Source organism: Stegodyphus dumicola, chromosome X1 (genome assembly GCF_044657685.1).
Source record: "Stegodyphus dumicola isolate Sdum_Otavi_A_Nest chromosome X1, ASM4465768v1".
Lineage (NCBI taxonomy): Eukaryota > Metazoa > Arthropoda > Arachnida > Araneae > Eresidae > Stegodyphus > Stegodyphus dumicola.
Window position 1 is genome coordinate 53,818,759 of NC_140780.1, and position 20,732 is coordinate 53,839,490.

General features: G+C 32.3%; 1 protein-coding gene across 3 annotated transcripts in view; it reads left to right on the forward strand.

Moving 5' to 3' along the window:
- Positions 1-20,732, forward strand: part of Oseg1 (intraflagellar transport protein Oseg1) — a 142,774-nt gene that overhangs the window by 81,250 nt on the left and 40,792 nt on the right. For all 3 annotated transcript variants that reach the window (XR_004757012.2, XM_035351497.2, XM_085808392.1), the window contains exons 18-22: positions 4,247-4,418; positions 11,066-11,168; positions 14,501-14,641; positions 14,749-14,852; positions 15,007-15,107. Coding sequence is in view for 2 of the 3 variants with exons in the window: in XM_035351497.2 (XP_035207388.1) it covers positions 4,247-4,418; positions 11,066-11,168; positions 14,501-14,641; positions 14,749-14,852; positions 15,007-15,107 (621 nt within the window). In the remaining variant the exon portion in view is untranslated. The remainder of the gene's footprint in view (positions 1-4,246; positions 4,419-11,065; positions 11,169-14,500; positions 14,642-14,748; positions 14,853-15,006; positions 15,108-20,732) is intronic.

The window sequence follows — 20,732 nt, forward strand, 5'->3', positions numbered from 1 at the left end:
TTCAAACTCGCAGATTAGCTACATGGTATTCCTCATATTTAATATAAGTGCATGTCTTCTTGAGACACATCAAGCTTGAGTACCATAATGAACTATCTAACCGAACCTAGCAAAATGCTTGTGAACAACTATCCACCATTCCATGACATCTCTTACATTTTAACAGAGCTGAAGTCTGGAAAGTAATCACTTTGTGTGGCAGACATTTCCACTTTTAAAGAAGTTGTCAATACATAAATTCTGGTGCTTTTTTAGCAATTAGGTGTTTTAAAAATAAGTTGCTCATTATTTAGGTGATTTACGGGAGCTTTAAGACTAATACAAAATCTTTCATTACTGCAAATATCTGTAGCATAGATTTGTCCATTTTATCCAGATCATCAATAGAGTAATTTCTTTACCTAAAACTGGAAGGAAACGGTATATACCTTATTCTCCCAAAATTGATTTTAAATGAGTTGCTTACAAACTGAACTGTACTATAATATATGGTGGGATTTATTGTGGTTCTGTGCATGACGGTAAGAGACAGAAGCTAAGAGGCATATGCATCTCATCTCATTCTGCATAGACTCATCCCTAAATGTCAGAACTCTGCTGCATACACTAATCTAGAATGGCTACAGTTATCAAGTACAGTAAGGTACAATGCAAGGAACTGTAAAGGATTTATTGGGCCAATTGCGGGTTCACCTTAATATAGAATATACTTAAACATACATGGCTTAATCTTTGAGACATAATACTTCTGGCAGGATCAACCAGCTTCTGTATGATCTTTGAATGTTAGCAGTGACATTGTACCTTTTAGTGTGCAAAAGCTGTTGTCTAATGGCAGCTCATTTATTTCACACGCATGAATCTTTTGTGTGTGTGCTTTTGGTACTTTTATGAAGTGCTGTGCAAGTAGTAATCATTGAATAAAATGTAGTCATCTAAATCGCTTTTGCTGCACTCTTTGATGCATCCTTTTGATGCTAATGAATGAAAATTACTGGATCTAAACTCCAGGTGGATAACAAACTTCTGTGACTATCTGAAGGAACTCTCTAGCAATCATCAGTCATTTTCCCCTGGTTATGTAAGATTGTGATCTTTTCTTAAATTCGTGGCTTATCAACAGCCATTGCTTGGTGATGGTGAACATCTCCCCGATATCTTAAAACTGTCTGCAGCTAATCACTTTATACATATAAAGTACATTCATTCTTCTGAATTCCTCTGAGTGGGCTTTCTCCCACACAGGCAGCTTCTGTTCTTCACTGCAAGTCATTCATTAGATGTTCCGTTGACAGAGTTCAAAACATAAGCGTATATTTAACCAATATGTGTGAAATTGAAGTGATTTTGAATAACTTTTACTCTGTTACTTAACCTGCATAATTAATGTTTAGATGGTGTAGTGTGTGTTCCAAAATCCCAAGCTGTGCATTTTACCTGAAGGCTTTTTTTTTTTTTTTTTGCTTAACTGAGAAACATTTATATCAGCACTCTTTCCATTCTCAATGAAAATGTTGAGCATGTTTTATAGTAAAATGAAATTATTAATTATTTCTGTGGATGAACGATTCTATATTTGGAAAGCTTTCACACACACACACACGGAAAGTGTTTTATGTGTCTGTAAGACCTGATCTTATCTATTACATGCAGATTTTCAACCACTTATACCTGTCATATGGAGATTTTCAGCTATATCATATAAATTTTAACATTTGCAGGGCATTAAACCAGCCATTGCTGTTGCCAAACGTTTTAAAATTAATTCCTTGAATGAAATGAACAGTTTTCAGCTATCTTTATTGCTGCATAGTAGTCTGGGAAGTCTGAGATTTGAGTACTGGAGCATTATTTTGCAAATGCAACACTTTTCTGCTGAGTTTGCTTTGGTATTTTACATTTATGGATTGTTGGATTGGAATTAACAGGTATGGACTATAAACACCTGTTATTGGATGGCATATAATCAATATGTCGTAATCCCTCTTAAATGCAAGAAATAGTATCCTGGCAGATTTCTGGGTTTGGAAATTGTGTAGTGAAGATAAACGTCTGTGACTCCACAAGACACTGTCTAATTTAGTTTCCGCAACCCAGTATAAAGCCATGTTTCATCTTTTACTAGTCATGAATAAATTATTTTATTTGCTATAGGAAGCAGTTGTTGAGAATGCACAGTACAATGTTTCTTCATTTCTGTCATTATGATTTGTAACTGCTTGATGCAGAGCTTCAACATCTCCCATCTTTCCATACATGATTTTATCCACTTACCTGCCATTGGTACCTTATTTGTAGCATTCTAAAACCTGCCTTTTATCAATTTTCCATCACATATTGCTTGAAACTTAGGCTCAAATTTCTTCAGTGGTCGCATCCATGCTGCAGCTTCGTCTTAGATCATCATCTTTCACCTGTCTCATTGAAGCAGTCTGCCTTTTGATGGTGGCATATAAAAGTGCTGTATCACCATAGGCTATCAGGCATTCATAAATATTTGTTGATGTTATGCTTTTATTTATCAAAAACTCATCATTATTTGAAGTTTCTAATATTAACAGATGTTACTGAGGGACATTTAACAAACCCTCAAAAATCAAATTATAACACTTGCCCTTTATTACTGCCAAAGCATGATGCATCATTTCATTATGTTTTATCATTTGTGAAGTATTATACCTTACTGAGAGTTAGATATTATTGAATACTTGTTATGTGTGGAATTATAAGGTAATAATATTAAAGAGAATAATCCTTTTTTGAGAAGGTTTATTAAAATACTGAGAACTTAGAATGTTTTTATAAGCTATGTTTATACGTAGCGTATTCGGAAACTAAGTACCGTTTCATTCTAGCGCAGTCGCAGCGCTGTGGTAGGCGTCTCATGCATGGGCACTAGTCTTTCTTGTTTACTGACTTTCAATTGTCGCCATTTTGGTTGCTCTATGTTGTGTTTTCAGTTTGCTGTGCACATTCAAAATGTTTAAGACAATTAGTTCTCCCACTGACTGTGAGATTCATGCCATGATTAAATTTTTGAATACGAGGAATGTTAAACCATCTGAAATTTATCGTCAAGTGACAGAAGTTTACGGTGAATACACGATAAGTGATAAAATGGTGAGAAAGTGGGTAAGAATGTTTAATGCAGGTCGAACAAACGTACAACAATCGATAGAGTGGAGACACACTCATTCTCCGAAAAAACAAAAGTTCAAAGTGACGATGTCATCACAAAAAGTCATGTGCACTGTCTTCTGGGATAGGAAAGACGTTTTGCTTACTGAATTTCTTCCCAGAGGTGAAACCATTAATGCGGCATGATATTGTGAGACTTTAACAAAACTAAGGCGTGCCATTCAAAACAAACGAAGAGGAATGCTCAGTAAAGGAATTGTGTTGCTCCATGACAATGCTCGGCCCCATACTGCTGGTGTCACTCGATCGTTAATTCGACAGTTTCATTGGGAGCAGTTCGATCACCCGCCGTACAGCCCGGACTTGGCGTCGTCCGACTATCACTTGTTCCTGCACATGAAGCGTGAGCTTGGTGGCAAGCACTTTGGATCTGACGATGACAGGAAAAATGCCGTGGAGTCGTGGTTATCGAAACTGGCGGGAAGTTTCTTTGCGATGGTATACAAAAACTGGTCACCCGCTATGACAAGTGTTTGATCATTGGCGGAAACTATGTTGAAAAATAGTTTAAGACATGTATTTTCATGTAAAAATAAAATTGGATTCGAAAAATTGTTTTACTATATTTTTATTTTATTTTATTTTATTTTATTTTTTTTTTTTCTTTTCAAAATAGTACTTAGTTTCTGAATACGCCTTGTATTTGTTACTTCCAGTTAAGGTCTGTTTCTCAGCAAACTTATCAAGCATGAAGAACTGTTCTGTAGTTTTTCATATGCTTTGTGTTGAATAAACATCATATGCCAGTTTACATCCTTGAATGAGTGTCACTAATTACTTGAACAGAATGAATAGTTTTCGTTTTTAGTAACTACTGAAGTTTTAGCTATGGGATTGTGAAAATTTTGACTTTGTTAATAATTAAGTTTATTATTACTACCCATATAGAGAATTTCTGCACTGAAATTCTGCTGATATTTCTTGACTTTTCAGTAAAAAATATTATTGTCCAAACACAGAAAAATAAGACCTAAGTTTTTATATATATGTACTTTATGTGTGTATTTAATATGTATAATTTGTGTAATATGCACACATATCTCTGCAGGCTAAAATCTATTGCTAAAAAAGTGGATATAATTGAGCACAAAACCATTTCTATCATTGGAAACCATTTAAAACGGCTGCAGGAATATGGTGCAGCAGCTGAAATATTTCATAAAATTGGTGACATTCCATCTCTTGTTGAAATGAATGTTGAAGCTAAGAACTGGAAGGAGGTAAATGCCTCAAATTATATACATGTCTTTAAGTTTCATTTCTATAAATGTTATTACAACTTAGTATATTTAATTTTATGTGTTTTCATCTATTATTTTAAATATTATTTGGCCCACACACATTTCTTTTTAAACTAAAAGCTTGAAATTATGAAAGGCAGAGGAATAAGTAGGATTTTTATATTTCTTTTGGCAAAATTATCTGGGAAGGTCAATAAATAAAAAGTTCCCTTTGAAATGCAAAACAAAAGTTACAAAATTCTATAACCCTAAATTAGTTGTATGATTGTAGGTAAAATTTATAATAATTATTTTAATATTTACAAGCTAAGAAACGAATTTCTAAAAGTAATCATATTTAAATTTAATACATTTGTTCAGAAGGAAATTTTGATATAATATTTTTCTCAGTTAACTAGTTCTCAATTATGTATAATATCTGGAGCACCTTATAAAATTTTTAATACTGAAAGAAATTTTCACAAATTCATCAACCATTACCAAAAAATATAATAATGGAAAAATATTAAAACACTTTGGTTATATTGCCTTTTTAATAACATAAATAAAATAGCAAAATCCTGATAAATAGAAAATAGAAACCTACATTTATGAATCATGTTTTAATAAAATTAACTGTTCTCATTTCTGCCATGTGTATATATTGCAGTCTGTACACTTTTACCATTTATCATTTATTGCACATTTTGAAACTTCATTGCAAATTGTAAGATCAAAAGCTTGAGCAATTTAAGAAAAGGAAATAATGTTTTCCTACTACTGTTAGCAAGCATTTGGCTCATTAATTCATGATCAAAAGTTTAAAAGACTCAAGAATAGATAACCTTAAAAGAATCTAAAATGTTTCATTCTTAGGGGACACTGATAACGCAGAAGACAATTAAAAAGATGCTGCTAATTTTTAGAGCAAAAGGAAGCCTTCAGTAGCAAGTTTATAAGACCACTGAACTAATTTGTCTCATGTTTGTTCTTGGCAAATGGATTTCATAGTTTTGCTCATTTGTAACATGAATGCAAGATGTTTCTTTTAGGAAATGTTCCACAATAGAAATTATTAGAAACTGTTAGATATATTAGAAAATATTTCTACTAAGTGAGTTAGCCTTTGTATGCTTTGCCATAATCAGTTAAGCACGTGTCTAATGAAAAAGGTGAACTTTGGTCACAGGGAGACTGGATCATATGCACATGGAGAAAACCATGAAAACACCCATGCAACCAGCTCGTTCACTAGGATTCGAACCACGGACTGAACTACAACCTTTCTGAGATGAGTTTCATTAAATTAAATAGTATGAAAGCTGAAAAGAAGAAGGCTATTTTTTAAACATGGAGGAGATGCTAGTATAAACATATTATGCCACCCAGTAACAAATGACAATTTACATTTTCAACTTGTGGCCTTATTTTCAAAAATGCATTTCTGAATCTTCATCTTAGCAATTCATGCATATTATGAGGTAAAATGTACAGGCAGGAAGAATTTGAAGATATATGTTTACAGCAGTAAAGTAAAGGAAAAAAATTACCTTTTTACAACATAAAGTTTTGCTTTATTCAAACAATTGGATAGAATAGTGAGCTATGCTCTTTTGCCAGTGTAATTTGGTGACATGGAATACAGCAACTAGAGAAGGAAATCTGGATGAAATATTTAGCAGAGTTATCATATTAATTTTCATTTCGGCAGTTTGAAATGTTTAAGACAATTAGTAGTAATTTAAATTCTCAGTAAAATATTATGTATAGTGTAATACTGAAGTCTTGTTTCCATTTAAAACTTAAAACTCAGTCAAAATAAACATGGAAAAGTAATTAGATTCCAAAAACTTTAAGACCCATTTGGAAGTGTTTAGAGAATTGTAGGATAAATTTTAATAAATGCTCCTGATATATAAATTATGCACAAAAAACATTTGTATTCTAATGAGTAATTTTGCTGAAAGGAAACACAAATAGCATTTGCTGTTAGAATTGTTTGCTTTTATTCAGTATAATATGTTATCCAACATAGAATATTTGCTGATTATCAGGAGTTCATTTTGCATATATATTTATTTGGTAGTGGCCATTAGGCTTCACTTTGAGGTATGAATTACATTGATATTTTTTTAATGAAATTACTTCCAATTTCATTTATCATATTGGACATGTCCTTCTTCAGTTTTTCAGATGAGCATTAGCCACATACTTAATGGCTGGATATTTGGCAGAAATTGATGGACTATGTAGATGCCAACTGCTTCTGAAGAACTTTCTAAAATTGTGATAAATTTCAGCTACTGCTTCTCAGGTTAATAATCTATTGCCATTAATTGCATTTGTGAGGTAGAAGCAGATAAAGCTCACCTGTGGCGCCAAATGGATAAGACTGCTGAACTCTGGTAGTTTAAATCCCAGTGAATGGATGGGCTGTGTGGGTGTTTTTGTGGTTTTCCTCTATGTATAACATGAATGCATGCGAGTTTCCCTTAGAATGGCCTTTACATAAGCATTCCTGCCTTTATGCGGACTACTTTTGTGTGCAGGATAAATTAAACAGTTAAATGAAGTACAGGTCTAAGTAAAAATATCTCAGAAATATGTCGAATGTTGTTAATCTTAGATTTAGTAACTCTGATTGAGATTCATAGCTTATGGCATTTCAAACTGCTGGATATTTCAACATTCAAATGCATTTCTTTCCATCCATGTAATTTAGTTTTGTCCAGAGTAAAAATGAACTTCTTTGCTTAACATCATTGCCAGTGCTCAAAGTTTGTCTTTGCTGTGGCTAAACATCATTGGAATTTTTTTCCTGTGAGTTAACACATAAGTATTTCTCTAGATCGTAAACCATTAATGGGGCGATGCTTGGACCTGTTACTTATTGTGTGAGTCACAGATGAATCAAGAGCTATGTCACCCTGTGGCTGTTATGAAATGTATGCCTTGTGATAGTACACATAATAATAATATTTGCAATAATAATATGCATGATGATCTAGTTCAATGATGAAAATCAACTTCTATCACAACCGTGCTCAAATTCATGCTCCTTCCTTTATGAAATTTGAGGGCTCTGAATTGAAATGAGTATAATGAAATTTGGCAGTAGTAAAATAATATTTGTGCATACATTTAGACATCATCCATCTGCGAGATGTTTTCAAATGTGCATATTAAATTAAGACACAATAACACACCGAATAAATACTAATTCAGAAGTCGAACAACAAAAATCAGCGTTATATTTACAAAATTTTCACAGGACTAGTTTTGATGGTTTTACCGAACCACCATCCTCAGCTGCAAAAGCGCAAATGGACAAGATAGGAAATAATGATTAGATAAGATAAGAAAGCCTGGACAAGAATAAGCAAGTGGCGCCATCTGTTGGTGAAACCAGAACTAAAACGTAATTTGTTTAAAGGCCGAAGGCAAATTTGGATTGGAATTAGGATCATTAACTAGAACAGAAAGATTTTTATGAATGGGAAATGCCTCTAGAAAATCCAGTTCTCCAATGGAAAATGTTTTTTGAATAATTTTGGCAGCAGAAAAATTGAAAGTGTGGTTTTCGGACCAACAATGTTGAGCAACAGAAGACTCCTTTTTTCTAACATATGCCTCATGTTCCTTGACATGAAATTTTAAGGATCTCTTCGCTTATTAAATGTTAGCCCACCATGATGTGTTAGCAGTTGTACTACATTGGCAGACAAATTACATAATAGCATTCACAGAAAATATTAAAAAAACATTAAAATTATTTGCTTAATAAGATAATGTCATTCTTGGAATTCTCGTTCAATCAAGAATATGATTTGCTGGATCTCTTCCAATATGCACAATTGCTTAATGCAGCCATACTGTCTCTAAATTGATTCCTGGTGTAAAATTGAGATAACATTTCGTTGTGCTCAAAATAAACATATGCCACTAATTCTACAGTTTTTCATTATCTTATTTCATTGTTGAACAGTTTGGTGATTGTTGTAGGCTGATTACCTTACTGCTAAGGCTGAGGTTTACGTATTGAGCAAAATATGGAGGTTTTACTCTATAACAGTTGTCTCAAACTCAAATTGCATGTGGGCTGAATATATGATATAAAAGTAGCTAATGTTCTTTTTTTTTTTTTTTTTTTTTTGAAGTGACACAATTTTCTTTTAAAATTCCTTTATTATTTCTACTAAAATTCCTTTCCTTTATTAAATTTTATTTCATAAATAATACTTATCAAACATACATAAACAGTAATAATAATGAGGCAAGAAGAAAAATTCCAGTTTTTTTTTTTTTTTTTTTCTTTGAAATTTTAAGGTTGGTCTCTACAAGAAATTTCTGATGATTACACTTTATAATTCAAACGTATTGACAGCTAACTATTACATTTTCAGACTGACATTTATTTCAAATAATTTAATATGTTGAATAAACCATTGAATAACTTTTTTTAACTTTAAAGCTAAAAAAATTGCTATAACTTTCCTAGTGAGATAAAGCTTGAGCACATGTAATGACCACTTTTACTTTTTTATTTATTAAATTTTCTTTGGTGGATAGAGAAAAGGTATGCATACTTGTATGTGAATAATTATAAACTTCATTATTTCTGATGGTATATCGATTTTGATAATGTTTGTAATCTTGAAGAAAATTATGAAAAACTATCTTTACAACAAATTGTAGGTGTTCATAGGTCATGTAATTTTTAGAAATATTCATTTTCAACTGGAAAGCGAATTGTTCACACTAGCTCCATTTGTAGATTTTGTAGGTTGTTAATGTTTGTTTTTAATGGTAATGAAAGTAAACTAAAATTAGACTCCAAATGATTAAAATCTGATATCTTTATTCAAATTTTTGTCATAATAATGCTAATTCATTTACAAGAAATATATTCGCGAGTGGCATGAAATTGCTTATGACTACCAGTCTGAAACCACGGCCGTGTACTGTCTTTGTGGCAAGAAAGCACTTAAAAATCTGTCGATCTGAAATTTCTCACGCTGGTAATGGGGAAGAAGTAAACAAGGCCTCAGATACCATTCCCAGGGCTTTTGGTAATCAAAATTGAAATAAAGCTGAGGCAAATATGATTTAGTCCAGTGGTTCTCAGCCTTTTCTGCTCCATGCACCCCTTTCACCATTGCTAGACAATCATTCACCCCCCCCCCTGCATTCTAAAACTTGAAAAATATATATACATTTATTTAAATTTACATTATTTTTAAATGTGTTTCATGACTTAAACAAGAAAAGTATAGAAAATGTGATATAAATAGTAGTACCTGAATAAAAGTGGTTTTTTTTTTTTTTTTTTTTTTTTTAATATTTATAAATTGAGACTAAATACTCAGCAGGTAAATAAATGAGTAACTGCATTTTCCTCTAAAATTATGAAATACCCCCTAGGGAGAATTCTCCTGCTTGAGAACCTATCATCTAGTTTGTTTCATTTATTGCTATTTGTTGGTATAAATATTCTGTGCCTGTATTATAATACTAGATATGACCTGGTAGGCTGTCAACAAAACATTTTAATTTGGGAAGCCTGGTCACCTTTTTGCTATTCACATCTGATTAATAGTTAAGCCAATGATTAATAGTTTTATATATATGATTAATAGTGAAGCCAGTGATTAATAGTTATATGATATATATATGATTAATAGTTAAGCTACACTGAACATTATTGTATTTCTGAATGTTTTTGCAAACTTTCTTATTGCGTGTAAGGAGCTGTAGAAAATTTAATGAAATTTCAAGCCATTTCTGTCACTTTTTGCACTGATAGCCTTTCGTATTTGGAGAATAAAAAATAAATTACATTTAATTTAGCTCATTATTACACATAAATTCATTAACACTGAGATATACATGAGCTTTAATTTAGCTCATGTATATCTCAGTGTTAATGCATTTATGTGTAATAAAATTTTAAAGTTTCCTACCATTTATTGAATTTCATTATTTGAATAATTTTTATTTGCTTATTATATGAATTTATGGGAGTCTATTACAGTCACATGTTCAATCTATTTGTCGTTTTAAATAATGTTTGTCTAAATATCCTATTTCAGTTCATATTGAACAGTAAAATCTTCAGCTCTCTTTACCTGTAATAAGGCACAATTTCATTCATCATTTTAAATTTGTTTTGGTAACTTTTAAAATCCATGCTGCTTTTATTATTTTTAGTTTATGCAAAATAATACATGATCATTTCCATTTATTTGAACCCACTGATCTCTTATCTAAGTTTGTTGTACCAGCTAGATTTATTTCTTTTTTGCCCTATCAGTAAATACATCATACATCCAAACTTATGCAACAGGGGCCAATATCATAATTTTCTAATTTACAATTTCTAGATTTTTAAAAATATTATAGGCTAAAAATTTTTTGTAGTATTTAAATTAATTTAAATTTGGGTAGAGAAATAGTTCCGGTTTAAGGCTGACATTTTAAAGGAATGAATTTATAAAACTGTGCTAAAGCAGGAATTTTATAATTTGTTGTTGTGTTAAGTACTTTTTCTTTATTGTTATATAGTAACACATGTTCTTCTCTTTATCAGAATTAAATTTTCTGTCAAAAATTTATTTGTGTGTGTTTTTTTTTTTTTTTTACAAATTCAGGCATTTGAACTTGCAAAGCAATATCCAATGTACAAGGAGAGTGTTTATGTACCTTATGGGAATTGGTTAGCTGAGAATGATCGTTTTGTTGAAGCTCAGAAAGGTAATAATGTCTACTATAATGAAACTTTCATTATTATATGTGTTTATTTGGTTAGTGATCTGTTTTTTTTTTTTTTTTTTTTAAGAATTATTCTTGAATTTAACCTCTACTGTTCGTCAGTTTTTCTTCTCCGAAATTTATTATAAAGTGACTGAAGGTAAAATTAAAAATACAAAATATTTATTTTTATGAAAAATATATTTGCTTATACACAGATTTATTCAACAGTATATTTGTAAAGAATTTCCACTCTATTACTAATAAAAACGAATATTCCAATTACCCAGTCACCTAATAAAAAATAAGTCTTTTTAAAGCATGTGCCTTAGACCTCATTGACATTATGAGATCATTTATTTCTATCATGCCATTGCATTTAACTTCCAGTTAAATATATGTTAATTTTTCTGATATCTAGGGATCTTGTTTCATCTTGCTTGTAATATCACAATATATTACTAGCAGCACATTTTTAAAATGGGAGTTGTGTTAAAAACAAACTGTTGTAATTATTACTAATCAAATACTAAGTTTTGAGTCAAGCAGTTTTAGCATTCGTGTAATAAGTGAGTGTTGCAAAATTTTTTTTAGCAGAGCCTACTTGAAGCATATAGTTTAATTCATATGATTTGAACATCTTTTTTAAAGCTGAAGTTGCAAAGCAGTGATAGTTCAGCCCAGGTTGTCTTTGTTTATTTAATTGATAATGGCAAAGCACATGTGGCTTTCTGCCTAGGGAAAGAAATACCTTTATACAGGGTGCTTTTTAGGAAACTCATTTTTCACATAAGGAATTGGCAGTAACTTAATTACTTAACTTTTTAACAGTTCACTTAACTTTTCACATAAAGAAAATTGTAAAACTGCCATGCAGTTAATTTCTTTGCAGTAGTTGTAGCTCTGGTTGAGCTCTCAGTGTCAGTGTTCAGTAATATTTTTCACTTCATCATTGGTCAGCCCCATAGCTTATAAATTTGTATCTTAGCTTTCCGGCTGCATAAATTCGGTTATAAGTAGATGAAAATTCTGGCTACCTCCTGAGTTTTCTTTATGTGTGATGTAAATGCAAGACATTTTGCTTTAAGAAGTCCTCTTAATTAATTTGCTCTTATACATCCATTGTATCTCTAAACTTTTCTGCTCATACTTTAATTATTTTGATGTGGAGGTACAGGATTTAACAACTATACACACTCCAGAAATTTTAAGTCGTTGGTCCACAGTCTAACAAAGTATCTTTTGTAAGTTTTGTTGTAATTAATCTAGTCTAATCAGCCCACTATCCTTTTCTACATGTTTCTTGTTGTCATACAACAATTTCAACTTCTGATTTAATTTTGTTTGCATTTAACACTGCAGGAAAATTTTGATAAAAAAAATTTAGTACTTTAACAGAATGTATGTAAAATTATGAGAGAAAGGGAGTTGTATTGCTGACTATTCAGATATGTATAAATTATCTTTAAATAACCTATTTTCAAAGAATGGATGTTAGTTTATGACTTGTTACATTAGTTATACTTTCATATTATTGCTTGTTTTTGTATGGCTGTAATTCATGATGTGGAAGCTGTAGCCTGAGTGTTCTTGAAAGGAAGTAGATTACAAAGTGGTAAACCATATTTTAATTGAGTATGATGATGGGGTGTCATTTTTGTGGCCTGTTTATTTTCTTTTATGATGTTTAGTTCTTTTAAATTTAATACCAGTTTATCCTGAGGCATATTGAATCTCGGAAAAGATTAATGCATATGTGTGGCAGATTATGAAGTTTAATATACAAGTTTTTCCACAGGATCCAAACAGATGTGTAGTTTTCCTAAATTTTCAATTATATGTTATATTTATACAAATATTTAACTCTCTTAAAGTGTTATGTTTACCTAAGAGATTTTGAGTCAGTGGTAAAAGCGAAACTTTCATTTTCTCAAAAGAGAATGGTTTGACTTCTGATTGTTAATACTTGAAATGTAAAGAAAAGTTGGGGTCATGACAAAGAACTGCTAAAATGTAGTTAAAATTATTTGACCCAAAAATAATCGTGAAGTTAAATTTAGGCATCATGCAGTCTCTCAAAGTCAAAAGAAGCATTTCCTTATTTGTATTTGTTAAATATATAATAATTTTATGCATTAATAAACATATGAATAATGCATATTTATTAAATATAATAAACCTTAGGTTTAATTTGTATTATTACAAATTTTCCACTTAAAGTTTTCAGTTCTACCTATCAGTTTTAGCATCACATAACTAAATAAATAATTAAATAAAATTTACAAAATGTCATATTCTGATGCATGGTGAGAAAGGGGATTGGAGCAATGAACATTGAGAAACTGGCTTCCATAAACCATACAATAATTTTCTTTTTAGGGAGAAATTCTCATATGTGGCTTGGTTTGGATTATTTAATTATGTCAAAGCACTCGAGGGCTATGATTGCCTAAGGGAAAGGAGGACTTTCTTAAGGAAACTGGCTTATATACATTTTGCACATGGAAAAAACAACAAACTCCCTCATGCAGTAAGCTCGTTCGCCGGGATTTTAATCCTGGACTAAAACTACTAGTATTCAGCGAAAAGCTTTGCCACTGGTAGGCACAATTCTTATATTTAAATATGTGTATAAAATAAATGCTAATTTCATTTTCTCGCATTTATGATCATGAAATTAGATAAGTAGGGACATTAAACAAAGTAAATTTCATCAGTTCTAGTTATACTCCATATGTAGACAGATGTATGTTCTAAGTATACAGTGAAACTTCCCTATGATGACCAGTCATGATTTCCAGATGACTGTGGTCTTCTGTGGAGATGAGTAATCACAGAGAACAAAACTACTGACAATAACTAATACCAGTGTGACTTTCTAGAGGTATTAATCGCTATCAAAACTAATACTGTACAGAACATTTCAATGTATATTTTATAAAATTGATTAATATTGACTGATATTTTATTTATTAATATTGACAATGTATATTTTATAAAATTTATTAGTATTTAAATAATTAGTTATGTTCTTAAGGGAAATTATGGAATTTTTTTATTTCATAGCTCTCTGTATCAGTCTGTATTTCAAATTATATAATATTCATATATGATATTCAATATAATTATAAAAAAATCAGCATTAAGAGAATTATTATTATTTCTACATTATACTATACAAAATTGTAATGTTACTTATTATTCAATTCTGAAGTTTTCCAGAAAGACATGGATTTCTTTAAAAGATTGTTGTACTGAAAACCCTGAGCAGTAAGAAAAGTTTTCATAATAATGCATCACATTATTAGTTATTAAATATTTTCCTTAATTTTTAGCTTTTTGTATTGCTGGTCAACAAGATTTAGCTGAAAATGTTTTGGGCAAACTTACAAAAATTGCTGTGAATGAAAAGCGATTCCGTGAAGCTGGTTATTATTACTGGATACTTTCTATGCAAACTTTGAAGTTTTCTGCAGGTATATCTAGAAAATACTTTTAACATTTAATTATAAAGTTTTATTCTAACTTAAATGTTTTAATTGTAATTGCTATGTCATTTTCATTTATTTCATGGTATTCTTAGATTTAACAGATGAAGTGGAAATTAAAGCAGCAGTTAAGAAATTTTGGGATCAGCAGTTTGCTGCTGAAATATATTATGTGTACAGCTTTATTTATAATTACCTCGTAGGTATCAAAGATAATTGGCTTATGAAAATTAAATGTGTATATTGTTAATACTTGCCCATATTTTTTTCTAATTGTTAGCTTTTATACCAGCTATAAGTATATTATTTTGTGATTTTTTGTGACTAATATTTACTAACCCTTTTTTTCATAGGAAGAGCCTTTCACTATGCAACATACTGAGACTTTGTTCAATATGTCACGATATTTATGGCTTGAGTTAGTCAAAATCGACTTTCCTGGTATTTCAAAATTGTATCCTTTTGAACATGAATTTAATTTCATCATGGCGTATTGACGTAATGACAGCCTTAAAAATATGTTATGTTAGCAATTTGGCATTACCCTAATAATTATTTATTCATTAATTGCATATGTATAATTCAACTAATGGGAATATTGTCATATGCACCAATCAGTTGCATTAAACATGCAAAATTAAGTTAATGTGGTGTATTGTTTGGTAAAAAGTTCCTTCATTTTTATATGATTTTGCATGTCTTTGGATCACTTTCTTGTAACAGATATGCAAACCAACTGCTTAAATTAGAATGGTTATTTTGGTGACTATACCATACATTTGAATTTGTAAATACTAATATGTTAGAGCAGTGGTGCAGTGGTTCTGAAAGTTGAGGTTGGAGTGATCTAAGGGGATGATTGATGCTTTAAGTAGTATTCAGGGCACCATTTAAGAATCAGTGGGTGGTGAAAAAGTACATGTGGTAGTATTCAAGTCTTATGCCTGTTTTCCCAGGAACATATTCACATTTGATGTCTGCTATAGCAGCCACTTATTTTGAATAACAAACTGATGGGATTTTAATATCGGTTGAGAAAATGACTAATTGAAATGATCTGAAAACTAAACTTAGAATGAAAACAATCATGGACATGATGCTACTCTGTTTCTTCCATTTGTAAATTTGTAATTATTTTGTGCTACGAAATATTAGAGTGAAATATCAGTGCATTTTGCTTTTTTGAGGGAGATGTATTTGTTTATATTTAGGCACCTTGGCGTCTGAACCCAGAGAACTGGAGTAAGTTAATTTGTTTTGCTTTGTAGCATATTCGTTATGTAACATCAGCAGTGTCATAACATAATCCGCTTGTTTTCTTGACCTTTATCTTCTGGTTTTCTTAAAAGCTGGTTAACCACTGAACAGTTTTGCCTGAGTACCATTTAGGTGCTGCAAAAGGGGACTTCCCTGATTCGCCTGTACACTGCTCTTGGACAGTATATTTTCCTACACCAGTCCTCTGATTTGCCAGGCGTTTCCACATTTTTTTTTAATTTTACAGTGTTTCTAATAAATGTCTAGTAGTCCAGGAAAGACTGGATTGTGAAATCAGTTTAAGGACAGGTTTTACTGCTTTCCGTTTAGGCTTTGTGTGCTTTTCAAAAAGAAATGTTGCAGAAACATATCAGAAAAGGAAACAAATATTTTTGTCACTATTGTCATATTGGTCTCTGCTTATCTCCATGTCTTAAAATATGTCATACCTGAATTTTGAAAAGAAATAAAAATGTAAGTATTTAAAAATTACATTCTCCCCCCCCCAATATATATCTCCTGTAATGTGCTCTTTCCAGTTCTGCACCTTCCTCAGAAAAAAGCCAACTTTAAGTAAAAATGCCATATTTTCGCTGTAATTAAAAATTATCTTAAATTAATAAATTCAATGCTAGAAACAGTTTTTTCTGCTGATTTGAATTCATGTAATGGATGTGAATACAAAATTGCTTGTAAAAGAAGTATGCTTACTTTTGGTACCAATATGGCAGAAAAATGAAACTTGTAAGTGGTTAATGAACCCAATGGTTAGTGGTTAATGAGCACAAAGATTTAAACTGAAAAGCATTCCTTCTGTGTGTATTTTGAACCAATCTTCATAACTGTGTAGAGGAAGTGGGGTGGTAGTGTTAATTATTGCATTATCATGTATTGCTACTGAAGGTACACATGTTCCTCAGTTTTGAAGTCTTTTGCAAGTGTTTAGGAGTATTAAGATTTGTTGCCAAAAGCTTTGTTGACAGGAAAACAAGTTTAATAAAGGCATTTGAAAACTTTTAAAGTCACTGCATAGGAATGGTACATTTATAAACACTCAATGTCTTACAAATACTCTATCCGTAGAAAACTGTATTTTCTGCTTTATTTTCAGCGAGAATTGGCACGTCATAATAGTCACAAATGAAATCTATGCAGTCTATGATTATTATACCTTTATGAAAATTATTCATTCACCTGTTACCCATTGAAACGTTAGCAATACAAATGTAATATAACATTTAAAATCTAACTAATGTGTGCTATCGTGTGCACCAATAAGGAAACTATTGTAATATTTATTTAAACCCTCCTATAACACGGTAGATCCTAGAAAATCCTATAACACGGTTTCATCCTAAAAAATGCTGTGTTGGTTGAAACTGTGTTATACAAAACCCAGAATCAGTACAAAAAGCGGGGTTATGTTCTGAAAACTTGCTAAAACCAAGTCTTTTTTTAAAGCTACATAAATAACTTTAATTTTTATGAAAAATATAAATATGAGGGTTGGAACTTTAATAGTGGCAACACAGCTGAAAAAACGCTACGCTACAAATCCAAAGAATATCGCGTGTACCACACGTAAACTACATACCTACCTTACCTCTCAGCAAAAAGACTTGTCCTGCCTACATCACGCGCATGCGGAGTGATGCGAAGAACGAATCCTTGTATTAGCTTGCGGTCTAAAGTAAGTGTTGTCAGGATGTTTTCAAAACAAGAACAACGATGTTGGATAAAAATTGAATGTGCCAGAGGCCGTACAGCACGACAGTGTCATCAAGGGCTTCAAGAGGCTTGCAGGGAATCTGCATTGCCTTACAGAACCGTAGCAAGATGGGTGAAAGCATTCAATGAAGGACGCCAAAACGTGGCAGACATGCTGTGGCCAGGTCGTCCGAGTGTCAGCGATGCAGATGTGCAAGCTGTTGCCGCTCTAATAGACAGTGATCACCACCAAATGGTTTGTCAGCTGGCCGGACAAACAGGATTAGCGCATACGTCTGTGCTGCACATTCTGAAGGAATGCCTGTCCATGAGAAAATTGCTTCATGATGGGTTCCACATCAATTGACGGAAATGCAGAAATGGCTACAATATGATGCTGCCTGAACCCACCTGGAGCACTATGAGCACGAAGGAGATGCTTTTTTACGCCGTATCATTACCCTGAATGAGACTGGGGCCCGATTGTACCAGCCAGAACTGAAACGCCAATCAATTGAATGGCATCATCACGGGTCACCACGACGTTCGAAATTTCGTCAGAACCCCAGCAATGTGAAAGTTATGGTGATTCTCGTGTATGACTGGTGATAGTGTCATCCTAATGCATGCCGTTCCCCCACAGCAGACCGTCACTGTGCAGTATTACTGCTTATTTTTGGAGCACAATCTCCGACTAGCTTTGAGAAAAAAATGGCGACACTTTCTGCAGAAGGCTCCTCTCATTTTGCAAGACGATGCTCAGCCGCATGCAGCGCAAGCTGTGACTGATTTGTTCAAGCGATGGGGCTGGGAAGTGCTCTACCATCCACCATACTCCCCAGATCTAAGCCCTTGTGACTATGACTTAATTCCTAAGATGAAGGAAGCACTTCGTGGCACTCGCTTCCAAACTGTTCCTGAGATTCTTGCAGCAGTAGACTGGTCCATTCAAATTATCAACAAAACAGGCACTGCTACAGGTATTCTGCGACTTCCACATCATTGGAAACGGGTTGTACACAATGCTGGCGACTATATTGAAGGACTGTAAAACATGGTGACATGAATCACTTTTGTATTCCTTGTAAATAAATAGTTGCCACTATTAAAGTTCCAACCCTCGTATATGTGCAACACAAAATAAAAATGTTATTTTAATTTAATGCAATTTTAATTATTGTCTTTGCTGTCATTGCTCAGTATAATCAAATGAGAACACTTTTTCAGTGAAAGGAGATCGCTTTCATTTTCAGAATTGTTTCCATCATTTAAAGTTGCCTCCAGAGCAAGCATCATCATTGAGGCTCAAATTCCCATGTTTATGCTTTCCAAACTACCTTGAAACTATGCCGTCAGAAACAGCTTTTTGTTCATAAGCAGTTCAAATTTTATGAGTGATCGTAGTATATTCTCTGGTTGTGTAGTGATTCAAATTCAATAGTGAGTTTACAGTCACAAAATTTAGCAACATGTCTTTAGAACTTCCAATAGAGAGTTAAGTGTTGGCATACATTTCTTTTTATATCTTTTGTATTATTTATATTTTTTATATTATTTTTAAAAAATAATATGTAACAATCTTATTTGGTGGCAGCATAATTTTATTTGAAAAGTGATTCAACACCAAAGTGAAATGCAAAATTGAGGATTGAGGCTAATACATTTAAATGCTTCATAACAAAAGCTTGTCTTCACAATGAGCTTATTCGAAGCCCAAGTCCAAGAATATATTTAATCCTTATAAATGTAGTATGTTATTATCAATCACATACCTATTTTAAATCCAAACTTGAAACTTTTTTCGATATCTGGTAATATGCTTTGTTAAAGAGGTCTGTTCAGAACATCAAGAAAAATATCACTTGTGGTTTATGAATTTCCAAAATTTAATATGTTGTCCCCATTTATACTAAAATCTTGCACTAATCTCCCATACATATAAATCTCCTATCTAGTGGTCAATAGGTCAATAGATACATACTAATCTACTGATCTTATATACTAAAATTAAAATGCTTTTTGGGTTATACGTTACTATAGTTTTTCATTAAAAACTGTTATGGGCTTCAGGTACAGAATCACTTCTGGTTGTCAGGTAAAGACTGTTATAGGCTTCATGTAAAGCACCATTTTTAATTGTCCAATTTTCCCCAAATTTCATCATCTTTTTATATGAATATAAAAAGCTTAAATACGGAAAATAGAAATTTTGGAAGTTTCATATAAGTTATTATGGATGATAAAATTTACCACACGGGTACAGGCACATTGACATGCAAACATTGTTCTAAAAATACACTAGTGTATAGAACTTAAGCAACTTTTCTGATTGCAGTTCTGCAAAAAATCAACAGGGAGACATGAAATCATCCTACAGAGACACAATGTAGTACTTAAAGGATGATGAAAGTATAGTACCAAAAAAAATGAATAGCATGCATAGACTATGGAATGAATAAAAAAAGGCTTTATTAACTGAATGGCATTGGTAAAGGATATCACCTTCCCTAACTGCAGTGGCTGTGTTGCACTGTCTGTCAGTACTCAACACCGGGTTATTTAACAGTTGGCGTAAGAGTTTCCATTCTTCAAGGATCATCTGCATCAGTTGTCTGGTGTTCTCCAAAGGGTAAGATTGTGCCACCAGGCATCTCACACATTTTTAATGGGACTTAAATCAGGGAAGCATGCTCGTCAGCAAATCATTCTGTGGATATCTTCACTTTCCACCTCTGCAGCATCAGTCTGTATAGCTATACATTGTCATCAATAAAAATAAAGCCGAGACCAATGGCACTCTAGAAAAAACACATGTAGGGGAAGGATAAATTTATCAGAATAACGATTTCCGGTAAGTGAACCCCTGTCAAAAATGTAGAGCTCTTCCATCTGTTCATCGTAATGCCTCTCTATACAAGCATGCCAGGACCATCCTAGCAGTCTCTTTCCCTGATGTTAGGGAGACAAAAGTACCCTACATCCCTACATCTTTGCATAATAACTGGCGTTGAGAATTGTTTGCCAGACTGAAATGACTGTCATCAGTAAAGAGGATGTGACTTCATGGATGACATGTCCAGTCTGTTTGTTCTCTACGCTACTGTAAATGGTAGCA